The sequence below is a fragment of the Mus pahari genome, chromosome 3 (assembly GCF_900095145.1).
Source record: "Mus pahari chromosome 3, PAHARI_EIJ_v1.1, whole genome shotgun sequence".
NCBI lineage: Eukaryota > Metazoa > Chordata > Mammalia > Rodentia > Muridae > Mus > Mus pahari.
Window position 1 is genome coordinate 11452458 of NC_034592.1, and position 19513 is coordinate 11471970.

The 19513-nt window shown below is 44.6% G+C and overlaps 1 protein-coding gene across 3 annotated transcripts in view; it reads left to right on the plus strand.

The window, feature by feature from the left end:
- The window catches only part of Il1rn (interleukin 1 receptor antagonist), a 19366-nt gene extending 9020 nt beyond the window's left edge, over positions 1–10346 (plus strand). The window contains exons 1-5 of one of the 3 annotated variants that reach the window (XM_021194072.1): positions 4424–4502; positions 4654–4705; positions 6430–6518; positions 7489–7601; positions 8390–10346. In XM_021194072.1, coding sequence (XP_021049731.1) covers positions 4484–4502; positions 4654–4705; positions 6430–6518; positions 7489–7601; positions 8390–8605 — 489 coding nt within the window. In that variant the 5' untranslated portion in view covers positions 4424–4483 and the 3' untranslated portion in view covers positions 8606–10346. Of the gene's footprint in view, positions 1–4423; positions 4706–6429; positions 6519–7488; positions 7602–8389 lie in introns of those variants that run through there. The other 2 variants (XM_021194073.1, XM_021194071.1) reach the window with 2 other exon arrangements.
- Positions 10347–19513: the final 9167 nt, after the last annotated feature.

The window sequence follows — 19513 nt, forward strand, 5'->3', positions numbered from 1 at the left end:
TCTCTCTCTCTCTCTCTCTCTCACACACACACACACACACACACACACACACACACAAGTACATCAGCCCAGATATATATTTAAAACTGTATTTTAAAAAGAATCAAATAGAAACTCTAGAACTGAAAAACCTAATCAACTGAAATTAAGAACCAGCAAAGAGCTACCAGGAGCTTTCCACAGGGTCAGTGCTGTGCTTAGTAAATGAAAGGCTTCAGCATAAACCAACTGAATGGTGGCCCCTCCTTGCAACCTGATACAAAGGAATCTTAATGCCCCATCCCTGTATGAGAACACTTTTGTTTATACCCTGCTGTGTCCTTAAAGCTCCTGTTATTGCCTATTGCCTCTCCTAATGTGTGGATAGCTCAGGTTTTCTATTTCCCCTGCCTCAATAGAACCCAGAAGGAAGTCACAGGGTTCTGTTTGTGTTAAGATCCTTAAGCTTGTTTCAGAAAGTAGAGTTTGGGTTGAGCCCCCCCAAGAATTGGTGAGCAGTGTTGCCAAGATCACCAATAGTAACACCACAAGAAAAAATTAAGAGTGGAACTGAGGCCGGAATATGAGGAAGGAAAGAGAACTAAGATGTGCTTAGGCTCACCACAGAAAAATCCAGGAAGGAGTGTGGATCAGAGGCAGGGAGAGGAGGAGCTGTAGAAGCTGCGCATGTGGGCCAGGACGGTAGGGGTGGTGGGCGCTGTGACTCATCCCTCCCATTTTGCCTGAAGTAAGGAACTGTGCACAGTCACTACTGTTTCAGTAATTCCCTCGTGCCAGCACATCATCTCACTGAATTCTCACAGCAACCCACATTGTGGTTTCCAGTATTCAACCTGGTTAATGGGTAATGAACCTGTGATCTAGAGTCTGGGCACCTTGTCTGAAGCAGTGATGTCTTAGAATGATGTAAGAGGATTGAAACATGGGGTCAGCCCAAGAACTCCTTTCCTGCACACTCAGAAAGAACATACTGCTGGCCTTTGTGGAGGTGAGCGTGGTCATGGGAAGAAGGCACAGACCAGGGAAGTCTGGGAGCCCAATGTCTAGGAATAGTCTCTTCCCATCTGAATCTGGGCTGAGGTCAAAGAAACATTACTCGTCAGCTATAATGTGGGGGCAGGGGGAGAATTTCACTTGGACAGCTGTCCGAGGGCAGCTATGGAGCCTCACCATTCACCTGGCAAGTCACTTCTCTCCCTCAGTCTTCAAGAGTGTTTGAGATGATGATACTGATCAGATGTTCTAGCAAAGTCTCACCAGTTTGCTAAAGTTTGGCTTCTTTAGACATTCATCCTCATTAAGAAGTCTCTAGTTTTCATTCACAACTATATCAGTAGCCACCAAAACTTCAGTTTAAAAAAAAAAAAAAACAGCATTCTATAAATATCTGAAAATGGCATGAAAATAATAACAAACCCTAATATGGAAAATTACATAGTAAGAAACTGAAGGCATGTATAACAATGACGTTCTTGTATACTGCATATAGAAATCACATCACTTGTAAATATCATATTTACAGGACAATGTGATATAAATATTTTCAACTAAATTGTCTTGTATTTCCTGTGTTAATTTTTGTCTTCCTATGAATGTATAATTAATAAGAAGTTGAATTCATTTAAAGTATAGACATAACATCTTGTTACAAGTTGTAGAATATTCACCATAATCAGGCTAATTAACACATTTTCCTCCTCACATACATCCCATTTTCTTTCTCCTTCCTTTTTCCTCCCTCCTTTCCCCTTCTGTCCCTCTCATTTTCCTTCTCCTTTCCTTTTACAGGGGAGAGGTAGTGAGGCTACTCAGCAACCACTCTTGCAAGTTTCAGTGTTTAGTAAACAGTGCTACTACTGTCATATGATCCCTGGATATCCAGAACTTGCTCATCTTAGCAACTTGGCATACATTAGATCTGTGAAGCAGCACAGAGGCAGAAGAGAGACAGGCATCTGACCTTCAACCGATGGGGTAGCCTCTCTCCCTGAGAGAACTGGACGGTCTACCAGGAGGCAAAGATACTGCAATCCTTTATAGGGATGGGGTGAGGAGCTGGGGAACGAGGAAATTGTTCCTGCTGTAGTGGCCTATGCATCTCTGGTTCCTGAAATTGTTGGCTCAAAGCCAGACAGGCTGTCCTTTCTGGGGCAACTGGTAACAGTTGAGCAAAGTCATGGGCACTCTCTTAGGAATCCTGCTACACATACAACTGAGGCTCTAATCCTCCTCGCATTTAACTCTATGCATTCCTTGCCGTCTCCTGCCTCTGGCAACCATCAACCTATTGCCTATTTCTGAGTTTTAATGTGAATTTTATTGATATGTAAAATGTAGCATTTGTACAAATAAACAAGTAATAAAAGAGTCCAGGTGGCTTCCGAAGCACATTAAACAAGCGTAAGAGAGCTTATGGGAGCAGGATGGCAGCTGCTTCCCCTTTCAGTAGCTGTGATAACAACAGTTTGTACCTGGTGACTAATAAACCTTTCAGAAACTTTAAAGCTTAATTAATTCAACAGTTTCTGGATGTTGTAAATAACTAGGCAAGTTTATGCACATCCCCTGCTTCACAAAAGATTTTCAAAACAAGAAATGAGCAAATAGAACAGTCCCTTGACTGTCACAAGTAGATATAGCATTTTTCTACAGTAACTCAAGAAAGATAAGTACTTGCCATTTTGGCTCTCAAAAATTATCATCCAGCTAATGCTGGATGTAGCAGACATATTCCATTTTTTTGGGGGGGGGGCAGAAGAACTTCTTAAAGATTTGATAGTTCTTTAGCTTTTCCATGAAAGGATTTAACTCTTCTTTGAAGATACTCTGGTTTCTTGGGTTGAAATAAGGTCAGATGCATCCATTGAGCAGTGGTGGGCACACCTTTAATCCCAGCACGAGGGAAGCAGAGACAGGAGGATCTCTGAGTTCAAAGTCAGCCTGGTCTACAAAGCTCGTTCCAGGACACCCAGGGCTATACAGAGAAACCCTGTCTCAAAAACCAGAAGAAAAAAGAAAATGAGGTCAAATTCGTCAAGATGAATGAGTGTAGTTGGATAATCTTGCCATAAGAGCTGGGGTTTGATCCTCTGCCATTAACAATCTCTACAACTTTTCCTAATGTCTCTTTCTGCATCTCTTTAAAGTTAGTGAGAGGTTGAGATAAGGTGACCACTATGCTCCAACCCAGTTCGGGAAATCCTATGTGCTCCTGACAGTACTCGCCCTTGTTGGAACACACAAGGACTCTCTTCACTTTTTGATAACATAAACTAGGAAGAGCCTTACCTTTCCCCAACTGTCCAGAAAATTGTGTGAAGGGAACTTAATGGTTTGTAATGCTCACTTGGGATCAAAATTTAACTCCCTTCTTTCCTACTACCTCCAAGAAAGACATGATCCTCCTCATTCTGAGAATAAAGAAGCAGAGACACAAATAGAAGACTTTTTCAAGGTCACACAGATGATAGTGACAAGCAGCAAAGACCGATTGCTGCCCACACACTTAATCCACTTTTCCATGATTTGGGAATAAAGTCACCTCTAAAAGACTCCAACTTCACAGAGGACCACCACACTAGGCTCCTGCCTGCAAATATAACAGAGTATCATTAATGATGTCAGGGATTGATGGTTGCCCATGGGATGGTCTCAAGTTGGGCCAATTATTAGTTGGCTGTTCCTTCAGTCTCTGTTCCATTGTTGTTCTGCAGTTTCAGGGGAGACAAATTTTAAACCAAAAGTTTTATAGTTTTGTGTGCATTTGGGATGTAAATAAATAAAATAATTAATTTTAAAATAGAGACTTCAACTTTCCAGATGCAGAATTGGGGAAAGATGACCAATTTTAACACACCTCTTGGGAGGACTCATTTCTCTAGAGCACAGGTCAGCAAACATCTACACTACGTGTGACCTGTCCTATGTTTTGTAAACAAGACATGTTGGAGCAGAGTTGACTTTGCTGGCTTACAAATTGCTTGTGGGTGCTTTTGCACCATGACAGCTGAGCTGAGTATTATGTTAGATTGGATAGTTCACAAAATACCAAATATTTACCATCCAGTTCTGAACAGAGTGTTTATCCAGAGTCTAGCCAACTGTCCCTTCTCCAAAGAACACAATAACAGTGAGATGACACTGTCCTTTGTTCACCAGGCCCTATTGCTTGCCTTCAAATGAAAAGGGGACATTTCTATTCAGATCTGATTTTTTGGGGGCGGAGCAGGGCAGGGGGGATCAGCAAATAGACTCAGAGTACCTGTCATGCAAATGAGGGAGTCTGGTTTTCATTGTGCTCTTCTTCCCAGGAACACCATGAAGGGGAAACAGAGAACTTCATTTTGGGGAAATTACACAGGGTAAGGGGGAGGAGATCAGTTACAACACACCATTGCGACACTTTCAGGGTTGACAGTGACAACAGTAAAGGTTTCTCTTTTTGGAAATATGAGGGTTTTTCCGCTTCTGACAGTGGAACAGAATGACAGCAGCACAGGCTGGTGAATGACTACTTTCTTTATAAGCAACCACCTTGAGCCTGAAATGGCAGTCGCTAGTCTCTATTGCCTTGCTGCAGCCTCGGGATGGAAATCTGCTGGGGACCCTGCAGTCACCTAATCTCTCTCCTTCTTGTCCTTCTGTTTCATTCAGAGGCAGCCTGCCGCCCTTCTGGAAAAAGACCCTGCAAGATGCAAGCCTTCAGGTAAGTCTTCCAAAGACGTAGGATTGCATAGACCAAGGACCAGACACATGCCATATGTCCAGAGCATATGCAGGAATCGGAGATGTGTGTGTGTGTGTGTGTGTGTGTGTGTGTGTGTGTGTGTGTATCCTTGATTCGAGAACAGCATGCTAAATGCAGTCTTTAAGTCTTATGTTTTAAAATATTCCATGCATGGACAACAGGACAGTTAATTGTGCTCACTTCCTCAGACACCTAGATGTTCAGTAAGTGATGGACAGGCATGCAGGAATAACGCTAGCTTTGGGATCTAGCAAAGAGGAATACTTCAGCAGGACACAGGCAAAGGCTCAGACAGACAGTGTACACTCTGTATCTATGTTGACTTGGAAGGTATCTCGCTTTGGGGTCCCCAGTCTCATCTGTAACACGACTGCTCTGATCCTTACAGGGTGAACACTAAATGCATGAGTGATACTGTAACCATGTTCTGAGACCTGTGCTCTGAGAACTGTAAAGTGCCTGAAAAATGACCTGAGTTTTAAAAATTGGATCAAAAGCCTTGAGAGATGCCATCGACCTTATAGTAAAAATGGCAGACCTCGATTTTGATTTTTAAATGAATAAAGAGATTGTTGGTGCATATGATCTGTCCTTGATCCTTCCTGAGAGTGAAGTCTGTGTTGAGTCACTTCCCCTTTGACCCTGTCTGCTTTGGATTCACAGCTGGAGGCTGGGACTCTAACTGTAAGTCTATGCATCTATCCCAAGGCAAGTCTGTCCCACAGATCCAGTAACTGCTTAGTGAGATTTACCATCGCATCCTCTTAGCAGCCTCAAGAGAGGTCCCTGGAGTCCCGTTAGCAATACTATCGAGTCCCTTCAGTTTGAAGCTCACCAGAGATGTAGCGACCAGCCACAAAGGCACAAATACTCTTTCACGTGCAGAAAACTTGGTTTGTCCTCCACCCATCCCTGAGCTCCTAGGCTGCCCCAAGCTACTCAAGAAGTCCTGTCAGCTCTGCTGACCAGGTAAAGAGATAAGGGACAGATCCAAGGTCATATCATCAGGTCTCTCTTACCACACCTCACAGGTGCCTGCCTCTCTGGAAGCCAGAGGGCCTTTCACCAAGAAGTCAGAGAGTAACAAACAGGCCCTGGGTAAGCTAGACAGGAAGCTGACTTATTTCCAAGGACAGCTGTCCCTGTCAGACCCAGAGCAGATGATCCCACAGGAGGTTTTAGTTATGGACTTGCAGTCTAAGTAGAGTAGCTTGAGGTAGGAATAGTGAAGCCAGACTAGCTTGGCTACAATACATTCTAACCCTTGAACCTGTAACACTATGATGTGGTGGCCACGAGCTACAGGTGGCCATCTAAATTTACACACAAATGCATGAAAGCAGAAGAAAGCCCTGTACCTGGCAGCTCTATTTAGTGGAGTGACTACAGGATGTGTTTGCATTGCCTAAGTCTCTATCAGACGCTGAAGCTCTATAGAAAATCTGCTAAAGTCATGGATGTCCATGCTGGGATTCTGGGGTGAGGAACAAGAAAAAGAGGTCTTCTGTTCACCAGCTGTGAGAGCCCATCTCTTACACAGTATTTGCTTAAATCTTCTCATTTGTGTTAGGAACTTGGTAAGCACCACACTTTCAGCAGATCCAGATGTAAATTAGGTGACTCTGAGGAAGCTGGAAAGGGCTCTGGACTGCCTACTCCAGCTAGGCCATTTTGCTTTTCAGAGTCTGGGATACTAACCAGAAGACCTTCTACCTGAGAAACAACCAGCTCATTGCTGGGTACTTACAAGGACCAAATACCAAACTAGAAGGTGAGTGGATAACAGGAAAGCTGTTGCAATATGGGCATGGAGTCCTTTGCCCTGCTCCTCTGCCTGAAGGTGGGATGTCCTCATTTCTGTTGGGTTGGAAATGAGAGTTTTGACCACCAGGGGACACATGGGAGTGGCCTCAAGAGAGCAGAAAAGATAAAGACTGGGTCACAATGCCCCAGAGACACAGCTGAGAGGAACAGAGGCCAGAAGGCACCACGGCACCTCCTTAGTCCTTCTGTGCTGGTAGACCACTATACCCCAGTGTTATTCAAACTCTACTCTTGCCCCAGGTTAATATAACATGTACATGGGCTGGGTAGCATTTTTACTGTGGACACCACCCTCATCATGTACCCTCTAAACTAGGAGCATTACCCACAGATTCTTCAGTTTTTCTTTTAGAAAAATGAGGGTACTTAGTTGACAGAATTTGAATATCCCTTAGCCCTGGAGTTTAAAATTCCCACATCTCTGTTTGTGATGGAACGAAGCATCACTTGTACCTCCTCAGTATTCCCCAAGCCTTCTGCTTTCCTGTATCACTCAGCAGCTCTGCAACTGGCTTCTCCTGTCTTTCTAGTAGTTCTCCCATGAACACACTCAAGCATAGAAGGCACTGCTTTTCACCCAGTAGCAGGATGGAAAGGTGAACTGTGTGGAGCCTATTCATAGGCCTTGTGAACTTTTGTGCCTCTATCTACTAACAGCAAATCTGTTGACCTGGAGGACTGGTTCACTGTAGAAAGTAAAGGAACGTTGGGAACAGTGTAGAATCTAGGAAGCTGGTCCTTAGGTAGAGTGTGCTCATTTGGATCTTTTGCTTGGAGGCCGACTAGAAAGATAAAGACTTCCTGACCTTCTGACCTTATAGTTTTAGTTTTAAAAGGAAGACAGAAAATACACACAGACTCTCCCTACCCTTACCTCCTCTTCTCTCTTTCTGACCCCACCCTCTACTCTTCTCCAGAAAAGATAGACATGGTGCCTATTGACCTTCATAGTGTGTTCTTGGGCATCCACGGGGGCAAGCTGTGCCTGTCTTGTGCCAAGTCTGGAGATGATATCAAGCTCCAGCTGGAGGTAAGAATCTGGTTTAGCTACCAAATCATTCTAGAACCCAATGGTTATGACAACTACAAGTGTTTCTTATAACCCTGAGTATGCAAAGATGAGGGAGGCTTTTCCTTCCTCACAGGGTACTGTTTTGAGGTCACTCCTGAAGCAGTTTCCACAATGTTCTTGATTGGTATTGGGTGTCCAAGGTGGTTTCTCACCCTCTAAACTACTCTTTATGTGACTTCTTTGTATTCAGTCAACACTCTGAGCTTCCATATAGTGTGGTGGCCAAGAGATTGTTCCAGAAAGATAGGCCTCAATGTGAAAGTGCTTATTAAACTTGGGCTTATGTAACTTGGGCTTATTGGCAGAAGCCTGTGACATGGTTGATATGGAGTCATTGTAGAAAGGTACTGCACAAGGATCTAAACTTTAGGAGGAGACATTTTCATAAAGGAACATGACCCGAACCACCATGGGTCTTTTGCCTCCTAAACTAGTTGAACCTACCTTCTTCTAGCAAGGTCAATTCTCAAGACTATACACTCCCAATGCTCTCCTATGCTACTAGTTATTTATTATCTATGCTACTAATTTGTGTCCCACACAGACCTGTGTCACTCACTCCCTTACCTAGTCAGTAGTAATGGGCTGTTCAAACATTATCTTGAGAGGTAGCTGGACAAACTTTTAATCCAACTGCAATTAGCCACAAGCATGAGTTCGTTGCTAACTCTTACCAATGGACAGGACCACCTTTTAGAGGACTTTCTCAGCCCTCAGCAATCAACTGACCATTTCTTGACTTCCAGGAAGTTAACATCACTGATCTGAGCAAGAACAAAGAAGAAGACAAGCGCTTTACCTTCATCCGCTCTAAGAAAGGCCCCACCACCAGCTTTGAGTCAGCTGCCTGTCCAGGATGGTTCCTCTGCACAACACTAGAGGCTGACCGTCCTGTGAGCCTCACCAACACACCGGAAGAGCCCCTTACAGTCACAAAGTTCTACTTCCAGGAAGACCAATAGTACTGCCTAGGCCTGTCCTTTCCCACTCCCAGACCAGTAATGATCACCAACTGCCTGATCACTCTGGCCATCATTGGGGTCTGAGGAACAACTTTTGCAGGGTGTACAGTAGAAGGAGACAGAAGGGTTCTGATGATAGATCTCTCCCTTCAGTTGTTGGCTGACCTAATCCGCATGATGATTCCAGAATAATCTTGCAAATTGGATCACGGCAGGACCTTGATCGAAGCCCTTTCTTGTTGCCTCTGCCATCTGGGTGAAGTCTAGACCACTTGCTTGGCCTACGTGTCTTCTGCTCCACCACCCACCCCACCACTGCCACAAACACATACTTTTTGTTGTTGTTGTTTTATCCATTGTTCTGCACATCCACAGTCCAGACCAATCAAGTCACCTAACAATATCCCCCAAGTGACTCCCTTACCCTGTTTTATAAACCTGTGCCTGTCTATGGAGAAGGTTTTAATTCTCCTTGTTATTCGTTTGGGGTTTTTTGATGAAATCACCAGGGCATCACATATACTAAGTATGTGCTATACCATCATGCTATGCTTCCAGCTCAGGAGGGCACTTTTAAGGATCTAGAAAACAGAAATTAAGGATCTCATAATTATTTTATTAGGCCAGCCTTATTCCATGTGGGCAAGAAGCTTCTTGTGGAAATTATGTCCTTTCTGAGAGGAGCTGGGGATTAGATGCTCCTGCATTTGTGAAATGGTTGCAAGCATAGAAAAATAAGTGGTAGGCTTTCCTTCTTTCCTTATTTTGTGTGATGTCCTAAACTGAAATTTTTAAATTTGATAGATTGTAGTATTCCCATAACCTCCCCCTTCCCTTTTTTCTTCCTTGGAAATGTCCAATAGTCTATATTCCTCTGTCCAGCCCAAACACCGTCTTCACTCCAAACCTACCACAGCTGCCTGAAGAAGTTCCCCACTATCTCTGTGCACATGCGGCTCTCAGGCCCTTCCTGATGTGATGAATGAATCTACTGATCATTTCTTGACTATTAATTTTATCACTTCTAACCTTGAAACTTGTGCAGAAGTAGCTATGTTTCTGTCTGTTTCCTCTGCCAGACTATGAACTCTGGAGAGCAGGGAGCTTCATGTGTGTGTGTGTGTATGTGTGTGTGTGTATGTGTGTGTGTGTGTGTACATGTACAAATTGGATCCCTCCAAGGATGAGTCCCCTCTTTGGCTCTTAGAAGGCACTCAGAGAATATGTGTTATATGTGCTCACAGAAAGTCTCTTACTCCTCCCTGTGACTTTGGCTTTATTTTACAATAAAACACTGAAAATGTCCACTTTGTTGGTTGTGAACATGAGCCCAGGCCTAAGGTGCTGGGGAAACAGAAAGGGCAGGAGATTTTTCTTTATTCCATGGCTAGAAAATAGTTATCTGCTCTCTGAAAGTCTTCTCCCTCATTTCTGGGTAACAGAATATCAAACACCTTGCTTATAAGTTATAAAGTATTGTTGTCCTCCATGAACCCACCAAGTAAAAACAACCCAAATACCTATCATGGATGAATAATCATGCAAGTATCAGATCTGCACTCAATGCCACACAATGACAACGATAACAAATGAGCCACCGACAACTCCACCCAACCCAATAGATGAACACTTGGTTCAAAATCACTAAAGCTCAAATACTCCCAGGTCAAACACCAGGTAACAAGTTAATACGCAACAAAGAGGAAAAACAAATGTTCCACTGAATCCTGTGATCCTGTGGAATGTGTCTCAGAGACACATCAGGGAATCTCTGATTTAGACTCCAATGGGAAACAGTCTTGCCTAGGGTTTAACTCCTTAGCATAGAGTTATTGCGTTTAGTGGGGTCTGTATCTTGGTAGCAAATAGGTCCTCTTTCTTTCAATGACTCAGCACCAGCATCTTATGTCATCACCCACCACGACTTGATGGGTCACATTGCCACTATCACTGTGAGTTCATATTTTCCTATGTGACCTTTTAAAAGGTCCCAGTCACCCCAGATTGCTCCTGGTCTCTCTGTCTGTCTGTCTGTCTCTCTCCCATGTCTCCACTCCAAGACAGTCTTTTGCCCTCTCCCTTCCCCCCATCCCCTGTATCCCTCTTGCCTTAGATCTGTTGCTGTGATTTCTACTGGCACTCTTGGCCTCAATCCACCAACATGCTTTTCACTGCTTATCCTAACATTCTGGTAAGCACTGACTACTACTACCATAGTGATAAGCTTAAAATTTTAAATGTCCTTTGGTTGTCTTCTAAGTATTGACTTAAAAATTGTTTCACACTGTACCAAAATCATCTTTTCAATCTCTATATACCCAGTCTTCTGGATAGAGGAAAGGGTGTTCATGCTTTTAACCAAAATCATTTTGGGGTTCCCAAGCTTTTACTATGATGCAAAGGCAAGAGTCTACTGTTCTTCCTACAATGTAGGCTTCAGTGCAGATTACAAACTGTGGAAATGCTAGTATATTTGAAACGTTTATCTCTTTTATAAACTAAAATAAAGTCTTGTAAGCTTAAGGGAATCGATTTGAATATACCTTTCACAGGTCAAACAGATTCCAGCTAGGTAGTCCTGTTAACCAACAGCCTACATTTCCCCACCTACTGTCTATTCTTGAGGGTGGGATCTCTCCCCGTTTTCATGGTCTTGGGACTCCCGTCCCCCAGCTACCAGGACCATGGGATTAAAAGTTTCAAATGTACACACAGAATAAAAATGTCCCCTAAGCTCCTTAACTTTACCTTTATCTTCTGTCACATGTGTATGTACGTAAACATATGCCAGCAAGTTGCGTGTCCCTAGCCCCAGGTAATCTTGAGGAGCCTGGACAGCAAGTGAAACAGCCTGCTATTCCCAGACTTGGCCAACGTTCCAGCATTTTAGGTGCCAAATAACAATGCCCTGATATCAGCAAGAAGTAGCCATAGACGATTATGCCTCCCCTAACCATTCATTTATTATCAACCAAAAGCCTGGAGTATTGTTTCAGCCCCCCATTCCCACCCCTACTATCCCCCCAGACAAATTGATGAGATGCCTATTCAACATATCTAAATGGACCTGGCCACCATATTCTCCCAACATCCCTCAGTCCCTACCTGTTAAAAAGAGTTCTCCAGGCTTGGATACCATGAACTCTTCAACCCTGGGGGCTGTGATTGGAAAAATGTGGCTAGGGTGGTGTGAGTACTGTTGGTGGGCCTGTGGCAAGATGTACCACTGAGAAATAATGCCATGCAACAGATCTGGTGCAAAGGGTTTATTGGGGGAGAGGTGAGAGCAAAAGGCCATCTCAGAGTAGAGGCTGACAGGGATATAGGGAGACATGGAGACAGGCAGACAGGGAGACAGGGAGACAGGGAGACAGGCAGACAAGGACACAGGCAGACAGGGAGACAGGGAGACAGGCAGACAGGGAGACAGGGAGACAGGCAGACAGGGAGACAGGCAGACAGGGAGACGGGGAGACAGGCAGACAGGGAGACAGGCAGACAGGGAGACAGGCAGACAGGGAGACAGGGAGACAGGGAGACAGGCAGACGGGGAGACAGGCAGACAGGGAGACAGGCAGACAGGGAGACAGGCAGACAGGGAGACAGGCAGACAGGGAGACAGGCAGACGGGGAGACAGGCAGACAGGGAGACAGGGAGACAGGCAGACAGGCAGACAGGGAGACAGGCAGACAGGCAGACAGGGAGACAGGCAGACAGGGAGACAGGGAGACAGGGAGACAAGCAGACAGGGATACAGGCAGACAGGGAGACAGGGAGACAGGGAGACAGGCAGACAGGGAAAAAGGGAGAGAGAGAGGGAGGGAGAGAGAGAAAAGATAGAGAAAAAAGGGAGACAAGAAAAGGGACAAGAAAAGGCAGATAGAGACAGAGAAGGGATGAGGGGAGAGAGACAGACAGACAGACACACAGACAGACAGACAGACAGACAGACACACAGACAGATTTGGGTGGCTAGGGTCCTTTTACACACAGCACCTGGCGCACCTGGTAGTGTCAGATGATGACATAAACTGCTGCTAGGTCCTGAGGGCAGGCCAGCTGGGACACCTAGTTGCTAACAGGCTGGAATTTTCTTCCACATCTAATCCACACTTTTTGGTTATCCAACCTTTTTTATGCCTTTTGACTCCAGGCTGCTGCACCTGGTTCCTCTTGCTTCCTTCTCCCTTCTCCTCCCTGTCTCCCAGCGTGGCCCAGCTCAGCCTGGTCATGTCTACTCTGGACTCTCCCAGAAATCCCCCTGTCTGCCTCTGGCTATGCTCTCCCACATAACTATAATAAACATTCTCCTCTACAATGCCTAGGAGTAGTCATGTCCTCTCCTCTCCTTTCCTTTTCATTTTTGGGTTTTTTTTTTTTTTCACTCAACTAAGAGTCAGAAGGGTCTCACAGAAGACAGAAAAGAACAAAGAAGGGACCCAGACAAGTGCCTGCAAGAGAAATGGTACTTTCTTTTGTCTCTAGGCCTGATCAGCTATTACATCATAGAACCACAGAAACCTGGCTCAGAAATCTAAAACTAGGCCAAGCAGAGCGGTGCACTCCTGTAACCGCAGCACTCTGGTGGAAGATGAGTTCAAGACCAGATTTTAAACAGACAAAACTCCAGAAGCAATTATGAGGATTTCTAGCTTTCACAGTCCCTACTTACTGCAGTTGTGGCCTTGGTCAAGCAACCCTGGATCCCAGGCCTCCATTTCCTCATTTGGGAAAAGGGTACTGTACTGTCTCTGTGTCAGGAGGCGGACCCGTACAGTTCCGTATCAAAAAGTGCACCGCCTGAGCTCTTGTTCCACGTGGAGATTCTGGTTCACTTGGTCTAGGGGTGGCTTAGGGTGGAACAAAGTCAGGTTCCCCCAGTTGTTCCTGCCCAGCAGCATCTGTTGACACAGAAGCTGGGGGTGCCCTTTCACTGCAGAAAAGGGCTTCTTATAAATCAGCCACGCCCTCCTGCAGTGTTCTCACTTAGGCTGACTGTCAAAGGCAGTACTTGGCTGACTCCTACCCCCAGCTCTGATGGGTAGGAATGAGAAGATTGCTGATTCTTCAGAAGGGTGTGATACTGCCACTAGGGTAGCTGAGGCAGGAGGACTTTGATTGGGACCCCACATGGATTGCAAACCGAGACAACTTTAAAGAAAGAGAGGTTCGATAATTCCCTGCTGTCTCAATCATAAGGTTGACTAAATGCTGGATGTAAGAGGCACAGCTAGAATAGGCGTTGGAGAGAGCTAAAGAGATGGCTCAGAGGTTAAGAGCACTGACTTCTCTTTCAGAGGTCCTGAATTCAATTCCCAGCAACCACATGGTGGCTCACAACCATGTGCAATGGAACTCAATGCCCTCTTCTGGTGTGACTGAAGAGAGCAACAGTGTACTCACATATATAAAAATAAATAAATAAATCTTTTTTAAAAGAGAAGAAAAATGTCTTTTTTTAAAAAAAAGTTTCATAAGCATTGGAGAAACCAGGATTGTCAATAACAGGGAGGCAACTTGAAGATGGTGCTATTTTCTTCAATAGAAGGAAATAAATGGTGCCTGGACACCTGGAATGCTGGAGTAAGTGGCTAAAAGAATCCGGTGATCTTTTGTTATTTTATTAGAAGCCAACCTCCACCTGAATTCCCCCAATATCCTGAGAAATATTTAGGCCCAGGCCTTACCAACAGTGACTAGAACTCATACCTATGAAAGAGGCCTGTTTTAGGGTTTTACTGCTATGAACAGATACCATGACCAAGACAACTCTTATAAGGACAACATTTAATTGGGGCTACCTTACAGGTTTAGAGGTTCAGTTTATTATCATCAAGGCAGGAACATGGCAGCCTCCAGGCAGGCATGGTACAGGAGGAGCTAAGAGTTCTGCATCTTCATTAGAAGGCTGCTAGCAGAATACTGACTTCCAGACAGCTAAGGTGAGGGTCTTATAGCTCACACCTACAGTAAAACACCTATTTCAACAAGGTCACACCTAAAAGTGCCACTCACTGGGCCGAGCATATACAAACTATCACAGGGCCCTGTGTGCTTTGCATCCTCCACCAACAGAGGAGACAAAACATATGATTGTCACAGATCCTACACCCTACCCCTGAGCTCTATTTGTCAGCCAATAGAATTCATTCTTATTGTAAAGGTCACAGATGCTTTGCTGCCTTGCTAGAGAGTTTCCATGTAAATATGGTTAACACTGTGTAGTTATAACTGTCATGTGGAAACTTTTTTCAAAAGTTTTACTATGCTTTACTATGTAAGTAGAATAAACAGTAAGGGGTCAAACCCTGGAGGGTTTTTGGTTTTCGTTGGTTGGTTGGTTGGTTGGTTGGTTGGTTGGTTGGTTGGTTGGTTGATTAGTTGGCTGGTTGCTTGGTTGTTTGGTTGTTTGGTTGGTTGACTGGTTTGATTTGGTTTAGTTTGATTTTTTGAGACAGGATTTTTCTGTGTGACAACCCTGTCAGTCCTGAAACTTGCTTTGTACACAAGGCTCTCCTCAAACTCACAATCTGCCAGTCTTTGCCTCATTTGACCCAGTGATTACAGAGTTTCATTCTTCACCGTGTGTCTCCATCTTCTTGAGCGTCATAAGGCTTGTGGGATACCTGACCACTTGGAATTTCACTATTTGGGTATATAGTTTAAACAATGTCACTATGATATTAAATCGGTATAGTTTTTGTAGTTTTGTTTATAAAATATCTAATCCACAGAAACAAATCTCAAAATGTTTTGTATCGAACCCAATTATCTTAGAAAAGTATGGAAAGATTGTGAAAAAGAATTGGGGTTCTTATTTATGAAGTTGAATAGAGGAACCATGGGCTTTGGGGTCTTGATCACAAAGAAGCAAGAAAAGAAGTTCAGAAAATTTCCACCAGAGGGCAGCCATCCAAAAAGGAATCTTGGGTAGTCACCTCCAATTAGTTTAATTCTCACCTCAGACTCAAAGTTGGTTGTTTTTTGTTTGTTTGTTTGTTTTTTTCCAGACTCCCCGGGGAAAATCTGCCCCCACCCCTCTTCTAGGCTTTCTTATTCACCAATCAAGCCAATTTAAGGTAGTTACTGGATAAAGAGCATAACCCCAACACCTCACCACCCCTCAGGACTGTGTTCCCCAGGATGGCCCTATCCTATGGCTCTTTGTACTCACTCTAGCTCTCTAGCTCTTAGCCCCTAATTCTCCTCTTTTTGTTGATATATTCTGAGAGGAAGCTGATATCTCTTCCGCACCCACTCAAAGGATCGGACCTTAGGGAACCTTTGGCCATACAAACACAGAGCTGTATGTTCCAGAACAGAGCTTGAAAATTACAGTTCTAGCTGGATGTTGCTTGAAGCTGTAATCCCAGCATCCAAAACTATTTGAAAGCCTCACTCACATCAGTGAGTTATATTTATTGTTGGGTTTCAGACTCCAGAACAAACAGCTGAGGTGCATATTTTATATACCAAAACTGACCTGGCCTCCAGGCTCTCCCAGCACCTCTCAGTCCCTACATAGCATATGCCACCTTCTACCCTACCATCCCAGCCCAAGGCCTGGGCTGCCCTTCCCCCACAGGCTCTTCACTGTATAATCAGACATTTTAGTCTCTCTGCCCCCTTTCTCCTCTCTTCTCTCCCTCTCTCTGCAAGAGCTCTTTCTCTCTTTCTCTTCTCCCTCTCCACTGTCTCTTTCCCCCCAGGGAAACGTTCCTGGCCTCCTTTCTTGGGGCCTGAGAATCTGCTCTCCTGAGAGTAGCTTCCCCCAAAAACTTACATTTATACATAATTTAATCTGGCTTGAACTGGTTCATTTTACCGATGGAGAAATAACTTACCATTTCTAGCCAACCAAAAGTCACATACAGAAAATGTAAGTGACTGTAGAGACCCAGGAGTAGTTCCACCTGGCATCTATTTTGTTTGAGCAATTGAAAGGCCCCTTCCCCTTTAATTGGTTGACACCCTTACAACAGTGAGCTATTTGCATTCAAGTTAGGCTGTATATGTTATGCCACATATAGAGAAATCTTTAGGCCAGATTTAGGAAATGCAGGACCAGCTTTATGCTAAACAGTTCAGTTTAACATGAAGTAGTGTCTCATTGTTGATTTGAATTTGTACCAGTATATTAAGTATTTCATTGTGTTCCTCTTAGCCACTCATCTTTATTGTAGTGATTGTTCCAATCTTGTCCTCATCATTTTTAAATTCAATTTTTTTTGAGAGAGAGAATCTCACTACTAGACTCCAATCCTCCTGCCTCAACCTCCCAGTCTCTGGGATCACATGTGTATGTACTATCACGAAAGAACATTTGTTATCCTTGCTCTTGTTGTTGTTTGTTTGCTACTATTTTAGTAGTAGATTATTATTATTATTATTATTATTATTATTATTATTACTGTTATTTATTACTATTGAGGGACCCTAAGGGGTTTTTCATTCCCACACCCTCCTTACAGCTTCCCCTTCCCACCTAGGGTCAAGGTTAGAACAAGTTCCATTCTCCACCCACAAGAACTTTCTTGAGTAAAAAAATTCTCAGAACGTACTGACTAATGGTCACCTGACTCTCTGGAAAGTCCCAGGTAGAGTTCAAATGTGTGTCATGCTTGCTAGCCAATAGACTTAAAGGTCAATATGCTTAGCCAATAAGTTTAGTTTGGACTGTAAGCTTGCTGTGCCCCTAAAAACTATAATCCATTCTTTTTAAATATTTATTTATTATATGTTAAGTACACTGTAGCTGTCTTCAGACACCCCAGAAGAGGGCATCAGATCTCATTAGGGATGGTTGTGAGCCACCATGTGGTTGCTGGGATTTGAACTCAGAACCTTTGGAAGAGCAGTCAGTGCTCTTAACCACTGAGCCATTTCTCCAGCTCCATCCATTCTTATTGTAATGAATTATTTGTAATATTCATTCGGGATTGCCTTCTTGTTACTCATCTCAAGGGACTTATTGAGGGCTGACCCAATGCGCTGGAAAATAAACCTCTTGCTTTTGTACCGATCTGTGTCTCACTTGGGGTCATCTCGAAGTAAGTACCACTGGAGTGGGGGGGGTCTTACATTTGGGGCCTGGTCCGGGATTTGAGGAGAGCACCCCAAGTGACCACTGACTAGGCTGATCAGAGGGGCGAAGGCCGAGCTCGGCAAGAGCAACAACCGCCTAAGTAAGTGTTGGTCTCTCTGTCTTCTGCTATCACTTATTGCTCTCTGCTGAAAGCCTCTGGTCTCCTGTGGTCAATCATGACTGACAGATGTGCCTTAATGCTGTGACCATGGAGAGCCTGGAGGAGACTTCAGGTCCTACCCACCAGTAGAGTTGAGAGAACTCCTTTTGGAAACAGCAAGACACAGTTATCGGAGGGAGCCGAGCCTTGCCATAACCTGGTTTCTATGCCTGTGGAAAGGGCAAACTGGCTCTGTGCTGATTGTCTTTCTCTGTGTTCTTGGACTGAGGACATTTTTGAACATTGGACAGACTTAATCTACCCCATTAAACATGCTAGTTAACCACTGCAGGGAAGTTAGGAAAAGAGAAGAAAACTTGTCAGTAGTAGTAAAGAAGGGCAAGTTAGTCACTCTCTGCTTCTCCAAATGGCCCATCTGCAGAGTAGGGTGGCCACCCATAGGGACCTTAGACTTGCAGGTGATCAAAACAGTAGAGAAAGTAATCTTTAGGTCAGGATCTCTCAAGCACTCAGACCAAGTGCCCTATAGAGTTACCTGGAAGAATCTAGTGGAGCCCCCCAACACACACCCCATGGATAAAAGCCTTTCTTTCCTCAAGACCCACCTCACAGGTTCTGGCCGTCAGGAAAACAGAAACATGGGAGGAGATATCCGGACCTGAGAAGAGGTCTATCCTCCAAGACCCTTCAACAGTGGACCTGTTGCTCCAAGACCCTCCTCCTCCATATCCCCATACCCTTGCCCCCATGGCCCTGCCAACACCAGTACAGGCTCTGGGATCCTCAGTCTATATGGGACTAGGGCCATTGTAACCCCCTTTACCAGAGGAAAAAGTGGGAGGAGACCCCCAACTTCCCAGTCCTGCCATGGGGACCAGAAGTCTGAGAGCCATGATCCCTGAGGGCATATGGGCCACTAGATGATAAGGGAATCAGACTATGCAATATTGGCACTTCTCTTTGGCTGACTTGTACTACTGGAAGGCCCAACACCCCCACCCCCTTTCAGATAACCCCAAGGGGCTGATTAATCTCTTTAAGACTATTTTATTTACTCATCAGCCCACCTGGAAAGATATCCAACAACTCATGAAAGTGCTCTTCACAATCAAAGAGCAATAGAGGATAATGTAGGAAGCCAGAAAGAATGTCCCCTCAGACATGGGGACACCATCGATTGGCCAGGCTGCCATCAACAGCTGGTTTCCCCTGACTAGACCTGACTGGGACTTTAATACGGCAGAAGGTAAGGAGCACCTGAAGGTCTACTGCCAGGCTCTGTTGGCAGGTCTCAGGAGGGAGGGGGCACACAAAGACCCACCAATTTGACCAAGGTATGTGAGGTTAAGCAGGGACCAGATGAGTAACCCACAACCTTTCTAGAGAGGTTCATGGAGGCATTCTGTCAATATGCACCCTTTTATATTTTGGGCGGATAAACCAAGCAGCAGACCAGGCCAAGGTGTTCCACGTGGGAGAAGTTTATTATGCGGTAATGGGGGGGCAGCAAAGTGAGTAGAAGGGTAGAGAAGAGGAGAGAGAGAGTGGGAGAGAAGGCGAAGAGAAGAGGGCGAAGAGAGCGAGGAGAAGATGGCTTCCTACTTTATACAGAAAATGACGTCACACCAGTGAGGGCGGGAACTGAGCCAAGTGGATTGTGGGATAGAAGGTCGTTGTCCTGGCAATGCAGGTCAAGGGTCA